The sequence below is a fragment of the Antechinus flavipes genome, chromosome 3 (assembly GCF_016432865.1).
Source record: "Antechinus flavipes isolate AdamAnt ecotype Samford, QLD, Australia chromosome 3, AdamAnt_v2, whole genome shotgun sequence".
NCBI lineage: Eukaryota > Metazoa > Chordata > Mammalia > Dasyuromorphia > Dasyuridae > Antechinus > Antechinus flavipes.
The window spans coordinates 541,949,103-541,966,669 of NC_067400.1; the positions used below are offsets into that span (position 1 = coordinate 541,949,103).

The 17,567-nt window shown below is 37.9% G+C and overlaps 1 protein-coding gene across 2 annotated transcripts in view; it reads left to right on the forward strand.

Moving 5' to 3' along the window:
• Nucleotides 1–6,027, forward strand: part of CYSLTR2 (cysteinyl leukotriene receptor 2) — a 44,014-nt gene extending 37,987 nt beyond the window's left edge. For both annotated transcript variants that reach the window (XM_051987344.1, XM_051987345.1), the window contains one exon: nt 72–6,027. In XM_051987344.1, the coding sequence (XP_051843304.1) occupies nt 72–1,088 (1,017 nt within the window). In that variant the 3' untranslated portion in view covers nt 1,089–6,027. The remainder of the gene's footprint in view (nt 1–71) is intronic.
• Nucleotides 6,028–17,567: the final 11,540 nt, after the last annotated feature.

A 17,567-nucleotide genomic window follows, 5' to 3' on the forward strand; every position in this document is an offset into this window, starting at 1 on the left:
AAGATGATTGGGGTTATCTCCAGAATAGATAATCTGTAGTGGACAAGTTGACCTTCATTTCTGTTTTTTAGCCTCTCCTTTCTATACTGCCGGTTACCACAGCAGAGATGGAACCAAATGGCAGCTTCAGGGGCACCCGGGAGAACTGCACGGTGGATGACTTCAAGAGAAACTTTTATCCTGGAGTCTACTTAGTCATATTTGTCCTGGGGGCGCTGGGAAATGGCTTTTCCATATTCATTTTCCTGCAACCTTCTAAAAAGCCCAAGTCGGTGACCGTGTTCATGCTGAACTTGGCTGTTTCGGACTTGCTCTTTGTGTGCACGCTGCCCTTCAGGGCTGACTATTACCTGCGGGGCTCCCACTGGGTGTTTGGTGAAACAGCGTGCAGGATCCTGTCCTATTCCTTCTATGTCAACATGTACGTCAGCGTTTACTTTCTGACCGTACTGAGCATCGTCCGTTTCCTGGCCACCGTGTGTCCCTTCAGGCTCCTGCACGTAACCAGGATCAGGACGGCCTGGGGCCTGTGTGCCGCCATCTGGGTCCTGGTCCTGGCCCCCTCCGGCCTGCTCCTGAGCGGCGGAGCCTCCAAGAACGGGAAGCGGGAGGTCTGCTTGGAGATGAACCTTAGCAAGATCAACAGGCTGCGGATCCTGAACCACGTGGTGGTGGTGGTGGGCTTCGCCCTGCCTTTCTGCACTCTGACCATCTGCTATCTGCTGATGATCAAGACTTTGCTCCAGGTCAAGATTCCCAAGTCTAACGCCCGAATCTGTCACAAGAAGGCGCTGATCACGGTCACCATCGCCCTGATTCTCTTTATGCTGTGTTTCCTGCCTTATCACATCCTCAGGACTCTCTACCTAATGCAGTGGAGGGAGGACAGGTGCAACGAACAGCTGCACAAGGCTGTCATCGTCACCATGGCCATGGCCGCGGCTAATAGTTGCCTTAACCCTTTGCTCTACTATTTTGCCGGAGAGAATTTTAAACAGAGGCTAAGAGCGGTATTCAAAAAAGGATGTATGCAGAAAGAAATGCACCAGTCCTGTTTGTACATGGCTAAACAAACGATGCACGAGTAAGAGATGTTTTTAGAGAGCTTTTTCCCTATCTTTATCATTCTGTATACATTTCCCATACGACCTTGCATTTATGCCATTACACTGACAACAAAAAACCATGCATGTTAACTGTGATTTATTTTTCATAGCATTTAAAAACATTTCCTACAGACACGTTTGGAGTGGTCAAATCTGAAAGGGTAAATTGGCAGAAATAGTTCAGGGGAAAGATATGTTTACCTGGAGTAAAAATGGTCGGTGAAAGTTAATTTTTTTTTCTTTTCCCTTTGATAAAAAGGAAACCTCATTGGAGAGGGAATAAGGAATAGTATATCTACAAATGACTGTGACATCAAAGATTTTTTTCTTAAAAAATAGTTGTAGGAGGAATGGGATACAATATTGATGTAGATGCAGTCATGCTAGTAGAAGTTGTTCAGTTCTCTTGAATGTGAGCCTTGGGAGCATGGTACCATAGTAATGGAATTCTGAAGATCATGGCCACGGGATGACCTGCAGAGGATAGTTAGGTGAAATGTTGGGAAAGAAGTGGATCTACCTCCTAAAAAAGGGGGAAGAGGATTGCCAACTTTTAGATGTAGTGCCCTGGAACTGTCTTATAGAAAGTTGTAGTTGAAATCAGGAAGAATTGAAATCTAATTTTGTTTCAGATCCTCAGTAGCTCTGTGATCCTGGACAAGAATCTCAACCCCTGTCAGTCTGAATTTCTCCATCTGTAAAATAGGGGATTAATAATAGCACTTACCTCATGGTCTATTTTGAGGATCAAACTAAGAAGCTAACAAGCATTCATTTGACAAGTTAACAAGCATTTGTTAAGTGCTGATAATTAGAGATAAGAAGAGCTAGGTGACACAGTAGATAGGGCTCTGGGCTTAGAGTCAGGAAGGCCTGAATTTAAATCCAGCCTCAAACACTAGCTGTGTGATCTTGGGCAAGTCACTTAAAACTATTTGCCTCAGTTTCCTCATCTGTGAGATGAGCTGGAGATGGAAATGGCAAACCATTCTATTACCTTTCCCAAGAAAACTCCAAATAGGGTCATCAAGAGTCAAACATGACTTAACAAATGCTTACTATGTTCCAAATACTGTGCTAAAATCAGGATCAAATGAGTTAATATATGTAAAATGCTTTGTAAAACTTAAAGTGCTATATAAATGGCAGCTATTATTAATGATTATTTTTAATCATTCCATTGGTTATAGCTCTATTATATTTATCACACAGACACACACACATAGTGTAGGACTATTTGTATTCCATATTTGGCTACTCTGACAGATAGACCAATCACATTTCAAAGTTACTCTTAAAGCCATTTCAAATCACCAGGATTATTGATTATAATTCTGTCAATTTGTTATAATGTTGTCATGGAAAGAACACTGGACTTAGAATAAAAAGACTCAGATGTGGATTTTAACCCTGACCCTTGATTAGGGATGGAATGGACTTTAAATTGAATTCAGATTTTATCTCTAGTACTTGCTAGTAGTGTGACCTTGGATAAGTGACATAACCCTTTTGAATTTTAAATTCTTCATCTATGAGATGGAAATGCCCAAGCTTCTCCTAGCCACCTCAGAGGGTTTTTGTGAGTTTCAAATGAGGTTTCTATATAAAAAACTTTGCAGACCTTAAAAATGCCATTTAATATCAGCTATTGTTCTTCTTGAGCTGTCAGTTAACCCTTTTAAACCTCACTTTCTTGAGCTGTTAGAAAAGAGGAATACTTTGCTGCTTTCCAGCTCAGAAATTCTTTACATTTCAATCCCATTTTTTACAGTGGGCTCCATAAAAAGGTTTTCAGATAAATGGAGTAAACAAATCCTGTACAGGAAGAAATGAACTTAGGCTGTCTTTGTCTGCCTTCATAATGATACAAAGCCAAGTTCTTACATTTCAGAAGATCTCTTTCAAAAGTGGTATTTCAGTTGGTTTTGAGTGTCCCTTACTAGTTTGTACTTTGAGGAAGGACTGGTTTGTCTGTTAATAGATAAGAGCTCCTATCAAAGGGGATTTCTCATGTGAATTATGGCAGATATAAACATTTTCAGAAAAATGTCTATGTGCAAATGGACAGAAGACGGAGTAATGTGAATAGTTACTTGCATTAAAATCACAATTTTAATTTTATTTAAATTTTATTAGGAAAAGGAACTAAAAAGAGGACTTTTAAGACCCAGCATTATGCTTAACTAGGTTACTTAACCTCTCTCTAAGTCTTAATTTTCTCATGTGTAAAAATAAGAGAGTAAGACTAGATGATCTCTGAGTCCTTTTTAGCTCTAAAGTTTTATATTCAGATTATGATATTCAATAAAAATTTTCTCAATTAAATTTAACAGTAACAGCTGTATAGAGCTCTGAGCCAGAAAATATTCCTGATCTCAATTCAAATCTAGACTTAGGTACTTACTAGCTGTGTGACTCTGGGTAAGTAACTTAACTGCTTTCTGCCTCACTTTCCTTTTCTGTAAAATAAAGATAATCACGGCACTTAACTCTCATATAGATGAGGATAAAATGAGGTCATGTTTGGTAAGAGTTTATGAATTATAAAATGTTAATTATTATTATGCTAATTATATAATTGCTGGTTATTATTAAGGAGTACTGGATTTGGAGCCAGAGGATTAGATTAAAATTCTGGTTCCATTGATCACGGCCTAAGGGACCCTCACAACTCATTCTGTCTTTTTGGGCTATACTTTTCTCAGGCTACTTTCCTGTGAGGCAATATAGTCCAATGGAAAGTTTGCTAGTTTGGAGCTAGAGGGTATTGATTCAAATCCAGATTTTGGATTACTATCTTACTATCAGTATCACCTTGGACCAGTAACTAATTTTCTATAGACCTTAGTTTCCTCATTGGTAAAGTGAAGGGATTGGACCCAATGCTATCTAAGGTCTTTTCCCTTTCTTCATTATATTTAATATGCTATGTCCAGAAATACTATAATCATAAATACATTTTCCTAATATTTTATCTTTTCTCTTTACTTTATCATCATTTTTGTCACTTAAAATCAACTTTGCCTCTTTGAATCAAAAAAAAAAAAAGAGAGAACACAAGGTTTTGCAAAAGTGAATGTTGAAAATTATCTTTGCATGTAAAAAAATAAAATACTATCTAAATTTTTTTTAAAAGAAAAAAAGTAGCTCTCAAAGTCTTCTTTCTAGCAACTTCCAATAAACAAATCGACAAAAATACCCAATATCCATATGCTAAATTTTAATTTCAAGTTTGAAAATGTTTGGAAGGGTTTCCAAAATTAGACATACAATTGAATCTTTAACACCAACAAGAACAAAATTGCACACTAGTTATGCTAGTTCTTTGGCACCATCTTGCTAAGTCCTAGAAGAATCAATGGTTTATTTCTATTGCAGTCATCACTTATTAAAGAGATATCTTTAGGCTGTGTTGGTGATGAAAAAAGAGCAAAAATGTACCAAGGAGCAGCACTTGGACATCTCATACTCAGAACCTAGTCACTATGGTTCAATAAACCACTGGGTGTTTCCATTGGGCATTGAAGGAAGGACTGAACTAATGATAAGGTATTGTTGTTATCTCAACTGGCTAGTGAACTTTCATGTGACCATAAAAAGAATAAACTCAGTCAGCCAGTTAGCAGAGTCATAGAGCCAGGGCCTCTTTCCTTTTAAGACACTTTTCTGAGCCTAATTCTAACATTTCTAAGCTAGACTAGGTTATTTTCATAATATATTTAGACTTTTATTCAAGGGGTTGTTTCTGTGTTTTCATGCATGTGAGTCAGTTGGTCAGTCAATCAACATTTATTGAATGCTTTATATCAGGCTAGGCACTGTGCTAAGAGCTGGGATGCAAAAAGAGGCAAAAGACTGATCCTGTCCTAAAGGAGTTAACAATTTAATGATGCATGTGGGAAAATCCTCCTACCTAGAGCGTGAGAAATTTTTTGATTTCCCTACATATAATACAATATACACACTATATTTATTTTGAATAAATAGATTAAAGAAAGAAGCTGTTTTAATTTAAGTCCTTATTATTTTTATTATTGAATTTTGTTTTAATGTTCCCATCAGAAGATATTGTGAAGGCTACAGAACTGACTTAAAACCTGCACTGTCTCTTTTAACTCTGAGTCTCTCTTGGTATTCACTCCTGCCTCTCCTTTCTCAGCTTTAGTAGTTAGCTTATTCCTCTGGCTAGGAATAACCTCAACTCAGTAATCTCCCATGCAAAGGAGAGCTAGTCCTTCCCTTTGCATCATGGCAACATGATGCCTTGAACATTTCTGGACATTGCCTGGACATTGCCTGGACCTTCCATTAAGACTCAGCACAAAGACAAGGAAGAGTTCTCAGTGGCTCTTAAAAAGAATTCAATCAGGAGCCATAGTTTCTTCAAGTCCTGGGAGGCAGACTACAAAAATTCAGCTCTTTTAAAACCAGTCTCAATCCTAATCTAGGCTCATTATCAAAAATGTGAAAAACAATTGTTGCTCCAAGGCAAAGGTTGATTATTGTGACCTGTCTGTATTTAAAATTAAAACTCCTGAATATTACCATCCATCAGAATCTTTAAACCTTGTGGTACTTGATTCATCACAAAGTGAAAAAGTCTGTCAAGGAAAAATTGAAAAGAATCCCAGGTTTGAATGCAGTAGTTACATGTTACCTTTAACCTTGTGCTAATTAGCTAATCTCTCTGGAATCAGTCTTCTTATCTGTTTAGATGAGTGAGTTAAAGTGGCTGAGTTATAGCTCTAAATTCTGATTCTGATTTTGATTGCACTAAAATATGTACATTTATTTTTAAATATCCTTAATTGTATAAAAAGCCTTAAAATATGTCCAGTGTTGGATGCAATGTGCATTTTATATCCCATGTGATCATCTACTTTGCCTATCCCTAGTTTCAATTCTATTCTGGGACAAGTTAGCCAGAAGATTGAAGGAATCTCTAGATTTCTTCAAATAGATCTGGATACTTATTAACCTAAAAACAAGGTTTCTTAACCTGGTATCTATGAACTTGTGTATGTTTTTTTTTTAATTTTGATTGTTATATCAATATAATTGGTTTTCTTTCCTCTGAATTTATTAACATTATTCTAAGGTGGTGTCCACAGCCTTCACTAGATGGTCCGAGGGACGGGAGGCACACGGAAAATTTCAAAATCCTTGCCCTTGAAATTCAAATATGATTGGGAGAAGATGGATAATCTCCAGAAAAGCCACTTTGGATTTCAGGGAAGACCCACTCCTGCTAGATCAACATAAAATATTTCTGGAGGGCTTCAATAATATGCTTCTCAAGGAAGCTGCCAACTGGTAAGGTATGTAGCTAAGATAGGGAAGGCAATGGGGAATCTATCTTAATCTTAAGCAGAACTTGGCTTGAAATAAAGTGGTATTGGCCAATTCTAGAAGAGGCTGGCCAAGTCAGTTCAGGTCAACTGGGTCTAACTAGAGTTGTTAGTAATCTCATGTGAACTGATCCAACACACTAGTGGGTCTGTGTTCATGTTCACTTACAGGCAGGGCTGGTTCAGTTTTTCCCTCCACTTTTGCCCTGTTGTGTCTACCAGCACCATTCCCCTTACCTGGTGGGATGTGTACAACAAAAGGGGGCCTGATTTGTACAGAATTAACATATTAATAGGGAAGCAGAAGTGGTACAACAGGAAGAGCACTGGGTCTTTTGTATCCCACATTCAGAGAACCAGGCTTCAAATCTTGTATCTGTATCTAATTACTGGGCAAGTCACAACCACCTCAGGCTTCAGTTTCTTCATCTGTAAAATGAGGAAATTGCATTAGATGGTTTCTGAGGTCTCTTCCATTTCTAGAGCTATGGATCTTGTACTATGAACTAGAGATAAAGGTAGAAATTTTCTTTTTTTAGCCTGGAAAAATTACAATTAGTTAGAGAATGGGAGGAAAGAGAGCAGGACATTCTGGGTTCAAAGTCGGCCCGATTGTAGATGTTCTCAACTGATGGTCTAGGAGATGTACTCAGGACAGAGGTGTCATGGTGATGGGACCCTCTAATAGAGTCTTCCTTCTCCGTTCAATGATTTTAGGGGTAAGGGTCAGATTGCTCCTTTCCTTAAACTCGAGGAATGAGGGAAAGAGGTTGGTTTCTAACCACATAGGCCATCTATGATTCACTATGGAAGAATAATCTAATTCAGAAGGGTTAAATGTCACCTACAGGCCACATGTGATCCATAGTGGTCCTCAGTGGGACTCAAACCAGATTAAAATGTAATTATGGAAAGATTTAACAAAATAAATAAAAACACAATAAGACATAGATAATATTATGTTTTAAAACTAAGTCAATACAGGGTAAGCAAGTAGCCTTACATTTAGATTAGTGGCTCCTGTTTCAACTGCTTTTAATTATTTGCTGAGATGGTAGAACTGATGACTCAGTTTACATACCTGTTAAATGTAAAAAGCACTTATTAACTGGCAGCCTATTTGGCTGAAGTTTTCTGATCTCTGACAAATGAATATCCGAAGATGGAACCATCTAGGTGGTAGATTTGTGATCTTTAGCTATGTCTACACTGACATAACAGAGGCTGACAGCAGAAGCATCATCACCAATGGATACAGAAAGACAAGTTACCCAAAGGACTGTGGTGCCCTTAAGGAGCCTGATCTCTTGTGATGGAGAAAAGTGCTAGTCACAGATTCAAAAAAGGCTTGGATCTTGGAAGCCTGGCTGAGCAACCACATAAGAGAAATACAACTAAAGAGAACTTTATGAGAAGTAAACAAAGGGGGAAAAAAAGTCTTCCACAGTCAGGGGTTAAGAGATATACCTTTGTCATATATATCCTCTGCATATAAATTTCATTATAATTTTATTCTAAATTTGTGTCCACTCACCTTTTCACATTATTTGTGTATATTTGGAGGAAAGCCTTGTTCTAGCATTTGAGTAAATGTCTTTTCTGAGACCTATTTAAATCTAGTACCTGCTTTTTAAAGAGGAACATAGTAGTGGGGACTCAGGAGCTTCAGTGTTGAGAGTTTTTACACCTTGAGGGGTACCCCTAGAATTCTGAGAGAGTAAGTAGTCAGTCACACTCTGGGGACTCAAAAATTCTAATGAGAGTTTGAGTTGGGGAGGTGGTCTCAGAGGGAATGCTATATGTGTAAAACTGATACTATAACACTACTTAGGAGCACTGACATAGCACAATAATCTGCTCCAACCCCAGTGTGTACTGCCACTGAACCAAGTGCTACACACTTAATACAAAAAGACGTCTAGGAAGCCCATGACCAAGTAGTGCTGCCGCTCAGCCTCAGTCTCTTCCTTGCATTCACACCCCTGTATTCACAAGATGCTTTTCCTCAAAAGCACATTTTTTTCATACCTAGCTAGAGGATGGTCTCCACATATCACGTACAGCAGCCCCTTTGCTATTCTGAAGTACTCTTTAAATATCTCAGCAGAAATGTCAGTCTAATAAAATGTTCTCTGAGTCAGTTTTCTGACAATAGCCTAAGAAATCCCTCTTCTGTACCGCACAAGGCTAATTGAGCATTCTCTGATACCTCCTAGATCTTTAAAGTTCCTACCTTCTTTCAGGTCTGAACTTCCTCTCTCTTTTCTAGAAAAGGGGGCAACCTTGCCTTTCCACTTATTTTGGGATGGGGAGAAATATGAACTTACAGACATTTGCAAAAGTTTCTCATTCTTTGCTTTTAGAAGTTGGAAAAGTCCATAGTTTTCTATTGGGTTGATAAGTCAGAGTGGAAAAAGCCCATTAGGGCCTATCTTAAAGAGTCTCACTCCAGCATTGTCTGAATCTTCTTCTGAATTGTCCTTTTCTCACCCCAACTCTCACTCCCTGCCTGCTCAGCTTCTTACTTTCCTTAAAGACCTCAGTATTCCTGAAAGCCACTCAAATTATTCTCTCTGTTCTCCCTTCTTTCCTCCACTTGAAATGGTCTTATGCAACTCCCTCCCCAGGAAAGGATGAATATTGGTCAAATATTTTTTGTACGAAGGGTCTTCATCTTAGCAAAGAGCAACAGCTTCCCCCACTGCATTTGGAATCAAGCTGCTTCTATTCTAGACTTACAGGAAGACATCTGAGACCTGTTTTTTTTTTTTTTTCCACCAATTTGAGGTAGATAAAAGAAAAATCAATATGGTATTGGTTGATCTCTAGTCATGTAACAACTCTCCCATTCTCCATGACTTTCTGGTGGTTCAATCATCACACTTGCCAGTATTCTGGAATGTAGGCCTTGGTGAACTCATTTAGGATAGATACATGTTTTCTTGCCATCGCTTCATTTTGGGGGGATTCCATTCACTTATTAACCATCTTTTTCTCCTTAGTAAAGAATTCAGAAACAAAGTAAGAGTTGTAGGTCTATCTCCCCTCCGTAATCAGTTATCATTATCCCTTCCTCTTGTCTCAGCCTAGCAAAAAACCAAAAAAAACCAAAACAAAACCCTTCTTTGTTATTCTTGACATCACTATTATTTTTTTTAATTTATTAATTTTTTTTTTACTGAGGCAATTGGAGTTAAGTGACTTGCCCAGGATCACACAGCTAGAACATATTAATTTTGACATCTCTCTATTCTTAACTTCTTTTCAGTTTTGGTGATCCTAACACTAATCTTAGAGGAATGTGTCAATCCTGTGTATGCATCTTCTGTTACAGGTTTTTGCTTCTGTATCCAGTATTTACCTTTTAAAAATGGAACTTGTTGATGAATTCCTCTGTAACTACCATCTCAGTCTCCATATAATACTTCCCCTTTTCTTTTTCATCAGAATCCTTGGACTTATGCCAGTAATTTATTTTTGTGAATGTATCATGACTGTGGATTGTCCTTCCCTCACAGTAATTTGATCAATCAAGGTATCTTGCCTATAGACTGGGCAAACATTTGACTCATCCATCCCTGCCAGCTGTTGTCCTACATCTCTCTTCCCTCTTATAGCTGAACTCATTAAAAAGGCTATCTATAACCAAGGACTCCACTTCCTTCCCCCCCCCCCCCCCCTCCCTTAACTTTCTCCAGTCTGGCTTTTGACTTCATTATTCAATGGAAACTGTTCACTTAACAGTGATCTTGTAATGGCCACATCTAATGACTTCTCAATCCTCATCCTTCTTGTCATCTCTACAGCCTTTGACATTATCAGTCTTCTTGATACTCTCTAAGCTTTTGCACACACTTTCTCTTGGTTCTCCTTCTACTTATCTGACTATTCCTTCTTTGTCTCCTTTGCTAGATCTTTATTCAGTTCATTCTCAATAACCATGGATATTCCCCAAAGCTCTGCTACAGACCACCTTGTTTTTTCTCTTTATGCTGTTGCGCTTGACAGTCTTGACAATTCCCATGAATTTAATTATCAACTCAATGCAAATGATTCTGCCAGAAGCTTTCCTCCATCCTTTGAATTCTAATGTCAAATCCCTGTTGATTATTTTCAATTAACTTTGTATATATTGTGTTTGTCCATAGCTATTTGAGTCTTGATTTCCCCATTGGACTGTGAACTCCTTGAGAAAAGGAAGTGTTTTGTTTTAGTGTTTTTTCATATTTCTTAATGTGGTACCAGGCAAATAGTAGGTGCTCAATGACCTTTTGTTGACTTGACAGGGGAGGGAGTGCCCTCTGGAGACCTTCTGGAGTAAATAGCTGACAAATTGAGCATAAGGGGCCAAGATGGAGAAGCAGAGGTTGTAGGATTGCTGATCAGATCAAGATTAGGGAAGGAAAGGGACAGTTAGGTAGTGCAGTGGATAGAGCCCTCAAGCTGGAATCAGGAGGACCTGAGTTCAAATTGATACTTATTAGCTATATGATCCTGGATGAGTCATTTAACTCTGATTGCCTCACAACAACAAAAAAAGATTAGGGAAGGAAAGCAAGGAGCAAGAACCAACCATGTTATGGGTTTTCCCTCTCCACTCCCATGTTCCAAGTGGGGCAAACTATGTGATAGAACTTTACAATGCTCTTTCTCTAAACTCCTGAAAATCTGTACTCTCCAAATTTACCAAATCCTTTCTTCATCCATAACAAATTCTAAAATGGAGTGATTGCTTCCTCCCAAGGTTCTGATTATTTAGCAACCATTTTCCCCTTATTGGTCAGAATCATGTTCAGACTAGCATTTCCCTTCATTTCTTGCTCTTGGAAGAATAAAATTACTATTAATACAAATCAAGAATTTATTGCTTTTAATAAAGAGTTGTTACCCTACCTGTTCTGTTCCTTGCTGCTTGGAAAACCAGGAACTTATACCTCACCCCTATATATCACAGGGTTCTCTGATACCCTGTATTATATACCTATATATACAGGATCTGGTATACAAGCCAAACATTTACTAATAACAAATCCGTAATTTCATCACCCCCATATTCAGTTAACGAGACCCCATATGGGGTTGTGACCCACAATTTAAGAAACTGGGCTATAGTACAGTTCCAGTTCTAAGTCCCCAATTCACCTGGAGTTTGAAGCCTGAATATCCTGGTTTCTCAGGGCTTCCATATGATTGTGCCATTCAGCCTACAATCCTGACGCCCAAGTCACCATGGCTGGAAGGATTCATAGAGATTCCTGCTTGAACTTGAAACAGAAAAGAATAAAATAAACAGAACAGAAACATATACTCCCTGGCAAAGAAGAGCCTTGGAATCCCTGATAAGAAGTGGTGAGAAGGAAGATTTTTCCTCTCTCAGTTCCACATCTAAGCTGTAGAAGAACTATGATCTTCACCCTCTGCATGTAGAAGAAAAGGAGATAAGATAGTGATAGACCTGGTCTGGTCCAGCCAGTTTTAAAGATGAAACCTGATTCATCCAATACATCCAATCAAAGGACTAGGGAGCCTTAAAGTTAGGTCATCTGAGCATGGCTAGGCAAGCTCCATTATACATTTTCCTTGTCTAAAATTTGCCATCTCTAGAAAATAAGCAAGGATGAATTTTTTTTAACATAATCATCTCAAATTCAGTTCCTTCTCCCATTACAAATTCTCCACATATGTGTCTAGCTTAGCCTTCTAGGGCCTTTCTCAGCCCTCAAGAAAAAGAAACCTAACCAAGAAAAAATTTTCTAAGCTGAGCTTTCCAAACCACTAGAGCTCTCCTCTGAGGTATTTGGAACATGGGATCAATTGATTGTCTCTCCTCTCCATTCTTACATGAGAAAAATGTACCAAGTGGAAACTCTTCCAATGATTCTTTTAGTACATAAGACCATCCACCTGAGATCTAAAAAGAAAAATTGTCTCCTTTTACTAACGGGGAATAGAAAAATTCTCTAAGGGTTCCAGGCAATTTCTACTTGGTTCTATATCCCAAAGGGTACCCAGAATTATCCCATTACTACTGCTGGTAAACCAATTCCCAGCTTCTTAAACTATGATTTGTAACACCATTTGGGGTTTTATAACTAAATGTGGAAGTCATGAAATTATAATTTATTATTAGCAAATGTTTGATTGAATACCTACATACCTAAGGTCACAAAAATTTCTTAGCCAAAAATGGACCCCAAGGGGATAAAAATTAAGGAGCCCTGAGCTAATTTATCAGGATTATAAGACAAATAGACTAAGCTAGGAAATATCAAAGAATATCAGCTCCTTGGTCATTTTAGGTATAGTCATCTTACCTTAAGAAGTAGGGCATTTTGCTTTCATACAAGGCAACCAGCCTTGGTCTGTTTAATACAAAAGAACAATATGAACATTCTATCCAGACAGTAGCAATCTAGTTGTAACTCAGGAACTTTTACAAAGAACATTTGCTTCCAAAGGCATGAACAAATTCCCAACATGTGGGAGGCAAACTAATCCCCCTCCCTCTACCTCTGTCTCTGGGGAGGGTAAATAGATTAGATTCCTAGTTCAGCACAGCTCCTATAGAGCACAGTCCCAGTTCCAAACCCAAATCTTGCCTCTGGCTCAAGTCCCAGGTACCCTGGCTTTTCAGGATTTCCAGTGCCAGGTCACCATGACTCCAACTTCAGGTCAGTGAAGATCACCTCTTGCACTTGAAACTCAGGAGGACAAACACAGAACAGGAACCAACACCCCCAGGCCCATTTCTTCAAGCTTAGGTAAAAGACAGGTAAGCAAAGGACGAGAAGTTCTTTTTTAGATCATCAGTTTAGTTTCTGGTATCTGTGCTGTGTCAAGGAAAGATGGCGGAAAAGGGCAAATAGCCCAGTCTCACCATTTTTAAAGAGCCATCCATATGGTAGGGGACATACCTAATCTCCATTTTAGTCTAAACTGGGCTTGCCCAAAAGTCCCACAAGGCTGCTCTATATTTAAACTGGACATGATCACAGAAGTCTGGGCTACATAGCAATTCCAGATTTCTTACATTAAACTTAATATCAGTACTTATACAGAACTCAGTAATACAGAACAGTATCAGTATATCAATATTTATACAGAATTCAATAATATAAACATTTAAACAAGCAATCAACAAATGAAAAGTTTATAAAATTATAGCATTAAAATAGATTTGTGAGGGAACATTCACCAGAAGGAAAAAAACCCTGTATATTTACAGCCTAAAAATAATTTGTCAAATTTCTCTGAATTCTTAATCTAGGATATCAAAAATGAAAATAAAAAAAAATCTTAGGGGTTCATACAAATGAGAAAAACTCAATTTTTATCTTACATATGGTCCCACATGTAACAGTGACTATCCTAATCTTCACTGACTAATGGCCAGATAAATTATCTTTCACCATCACCCTTCCCCCCAGAATTATCTGCTTCCTTTATGGAGATTGGGGTGTCTAGGATCTCTGCAGAAGGCAGAGAACACTTGGGTCTGGATGATTGAAGTCATTTCATAACATATTAAATTTATAACTTGGTATCGATTTTGTGATCTGTTCCCCAAATTTATTCTTTTTCTCCTTATGGCCAGGTGACTTGGAGCTGTTATAAGCCCCTGTTCTATGTGTCCTATTGTTGTTCCTGCTACCCACCCCATTCTCTGAGGCATACTCTAGTTCCTCGGCCTGCCTCCATATCTTACTGCTGCTCACAAATCCTAGCTTATTTCATATTTTGGGGGGTCGTTCTTTTCACCAATTACATTATGAGTCAATGTTCATAACTCCCCTGCCTATCACCCCCAATGTTATGGACAAACGGAAGCAGTTACCACATTTCGAGTAATACTTCTGTAGTTATATGACTTTTTATTGTAACAAATGGGTCATTTTGTTCTTTGTAAAATTTTGTTGTATTAATTCAATCTATACCTTCACTTAGAGTATCATCTTTTACCCAAATTTTGATTTTTATTCCCCAGTTATATTCCTTCAAGCCTAGTTCCTATTTAGAACTATCCTGGAGAGATAGTCGGTTTTTTTAGGTTATATATGTACAATCATCTTAAACATGTTGTGAAAGAAAAATCAGAACAAAAAGGAAAAAACACAAGAAAGGAAAACAAACAAACAAAAAAGGTGAAAATATTATGGTTCCATCCACATTCAGTATTCCTAGTTCTTTCTCTGCATGTGAATGGCATTTTCCATCCCCAGTCTATTAGAATTGTCTTGGAATCACTGTATTGCTGGGAAGAGCTAAGTGTATTAAAGTTGGTCATTGTACAATGTTTCTCTTAACATGTACAATGTTCTCCTGGTTCTGCTCACTTCACTCAACTTTAGTTCATGTAAGTTTTTCCAGGCTTTTCAGAAATCAATCTGCTCATCATTTCTTATAGAACAATAGTGGCTTATAAAAGCCATTCATAGATCTCCAAGCCATACTACAAATTAGCAGATGACCAGCATCAAATCTTTGGCAAATTCCTGTAGGAAGGTGCTCAGGTGTGTTCCATCCAGCATCTCTGCATTGATTGTCATGTGAAGGCTCAGATGAATGGAGTTCTTGCTGGTGATCCAGGTGATGACTATGAATGAATTGCTGATAACTTTAGGTAGGTATTGAGCACCGTAGCATTCTGACTTCAGCATCACTTTTGTTGTTGAATCATGTCAGTTATGTCCGACTCTTGTAACCCCATACAGCGTTTTCTTGTCAAAGGTACTGGAGTGATTTGCCATTACCTTCTTCAGATATTTTTTATAGATGAGGAAATTGAAGCAAACAAGTGACTTTCCCCAAATCATGCAGGTCCTCCTGAACTCCAGTACTGGTTTTCTATCCACTGCACCAACTAATTATCAATTTCATCATCATACCTCATGACATATGTACCCAATCTTAAATGTCCCCTTGACAAAACTACACCTGGATTCCTTGACCCCTGTATTTTTTTTCTCCTAAGTTTCTTGATGTTCTTAACTAACAGAAAAATCTATGGTCAGGGATACCTCAGATCTACAATATTGAAAAGAGGTATATCTAATATCTGGCTGCTTGGGAAGAAAACCCAATACCTAGTGTCTTGGGAAATTGCCCAGAAGCTGACCTGGGAACCTTCAGAAGATTTTCAGTTCCTTTATTGGTGAGAATTTTCCATTGCCAGTATTCCATCAAACCAAAATTTCAGACTCCAATGTGTGTCCAGAATTATGGTGGTAATCTCAACAGACTTCCTTTTAAATACAATACATAACAGTCCCCTGTCAAAAGGGACCTGTTGAATATGTTTACATATATTGGATTTAACATATATTTTAACATGTATAACATAAGTTGGATTATGTGCCATCTAGGGGAGGGGATGGGGGGAAGGCTATGCAAGGATCATTGTTGAAAAATTATCCATGCATATGTTTTGAAAATAAAAAGCTTTAATTAAAAAAAAGGAAGCTGTAGAAAAATCCACGTTGTCACATAGCTACCTGTTTTCTTCCTCATGACTACCATGAACTTTGTGTGCTACTGAATGACTCCTAGTTTCTTGAGTATCCACTTGTATCCATGACCCTTCCATTACTGCTATGGCTACTCTCTGGTTACCATATTGATGTGGTTTCAGCTCAGTTTATGGTTTGTCATCCATTCCTTTTCTTCTTATAACAAGGCTTTCCCCCTAATTATTCAGATCTTGGTGCTATTCTTCCTTTGGCTGTCAACCGTCTTCCTTTTCTCTTCTCCACAGCTGCTCAACAGCACTGTGGCCCACAATAGACTATAGTTCTTCTAAGATGATTAGTATAAAATTTAAGTGCATCTTGACATCACAAACTCAGCAAGAGAATGAGAACAAATTGTTCTGTTGCTTTTTAGTCATGTCTGACTCTTATAATTCTATTTGGGATTTTCTTGGCAAAGATACTGAAATGGTTTGTCATTTCCTTCTCCAGCTCGTTTTGCAGGTAAGGAATTGAGTGGCTTACTCAGGATTACATAGCTAGTAAGTCTGGAGCCAGATTTCTGAATTCAAGCCCAACCCTCTCTTCATTGTGGCACCTATTTAGCCAAATGAGGACAGAAGTGATATGCAAAGAGCAATGAGGATAAAAAAGGGAAGAAAATTCTTTATTTGAATTCTTTAAAAGATTTTTAATGTTTGCTATAAAGATTTTATATGATGAGTTTGAAAAATTATTTTCAGGACCTTCCTATATAATATTTTTTCTCTTTCAGAGGCATCTCATAGCCTCATAAATTTAGAGTTTGAAGGCTGTCTTCAACTCCTTGATTTAGGATGGGGAATCTGAAGCCCCATGGAGGTTGAGGATCCTGTCTAAAGTTGTACAGGTACTTAATGTCAGAAATGATTTTTGAATCCAGTCTCTTTACTTCACAAGCAGTAAGGGAACATTGTGCTGCCTCTGGGCAATCTATTATACTAATAACAATTAATAGCCTATTACTACTAGAATGGATTTCATTCTTGAGTCCTTACTCTCTCTTATTTCTCTTATCCAGTTTGATGCCAGGTCCTGTTGATTTTACCTTTGTAAAATCCTTTGTATGCACCCACCATTCCTCTGACACTGACAACATCCTGATCCAAGCCCATGTTGCTATTAATTGGCTGAGTTGGCTGCTGAGGTCCCTTCTTACTCTTAAATTCTATTATTATGAGAATTAGATTTTGAATCATCTAGGGGACATCACTATTTAAATGAATCTTTCAATTAATACTTTAAAAATGTATCTCTCTCAAATATCCTTATGAGCCAAGATATTTCACTTTATTTTTGCTTCTCCAATCCCTATCACAGTGCCTGGCAGACGGTAGGCTATTAATAAAGACTTGTTGATTGATTGATTAAAATATATAATTCCTTTGTTGTATAAAGGGTCACTTCTTTCAGTATATATTTTTTAATAAATCAAGACGGTCACACATGGGGTTTTTGAAAGATTGAACATGTCTCTATTCCTATTTAAAAGATGAAAATTTAAAAATCATTTAAATATGCATACTATGAATAATGAAGTGCTGTGCATGGAGAGAATCCAAAAGACTCTATTAGTACTGGTAATAAAAAGGAGATATGCACAGCTCCAA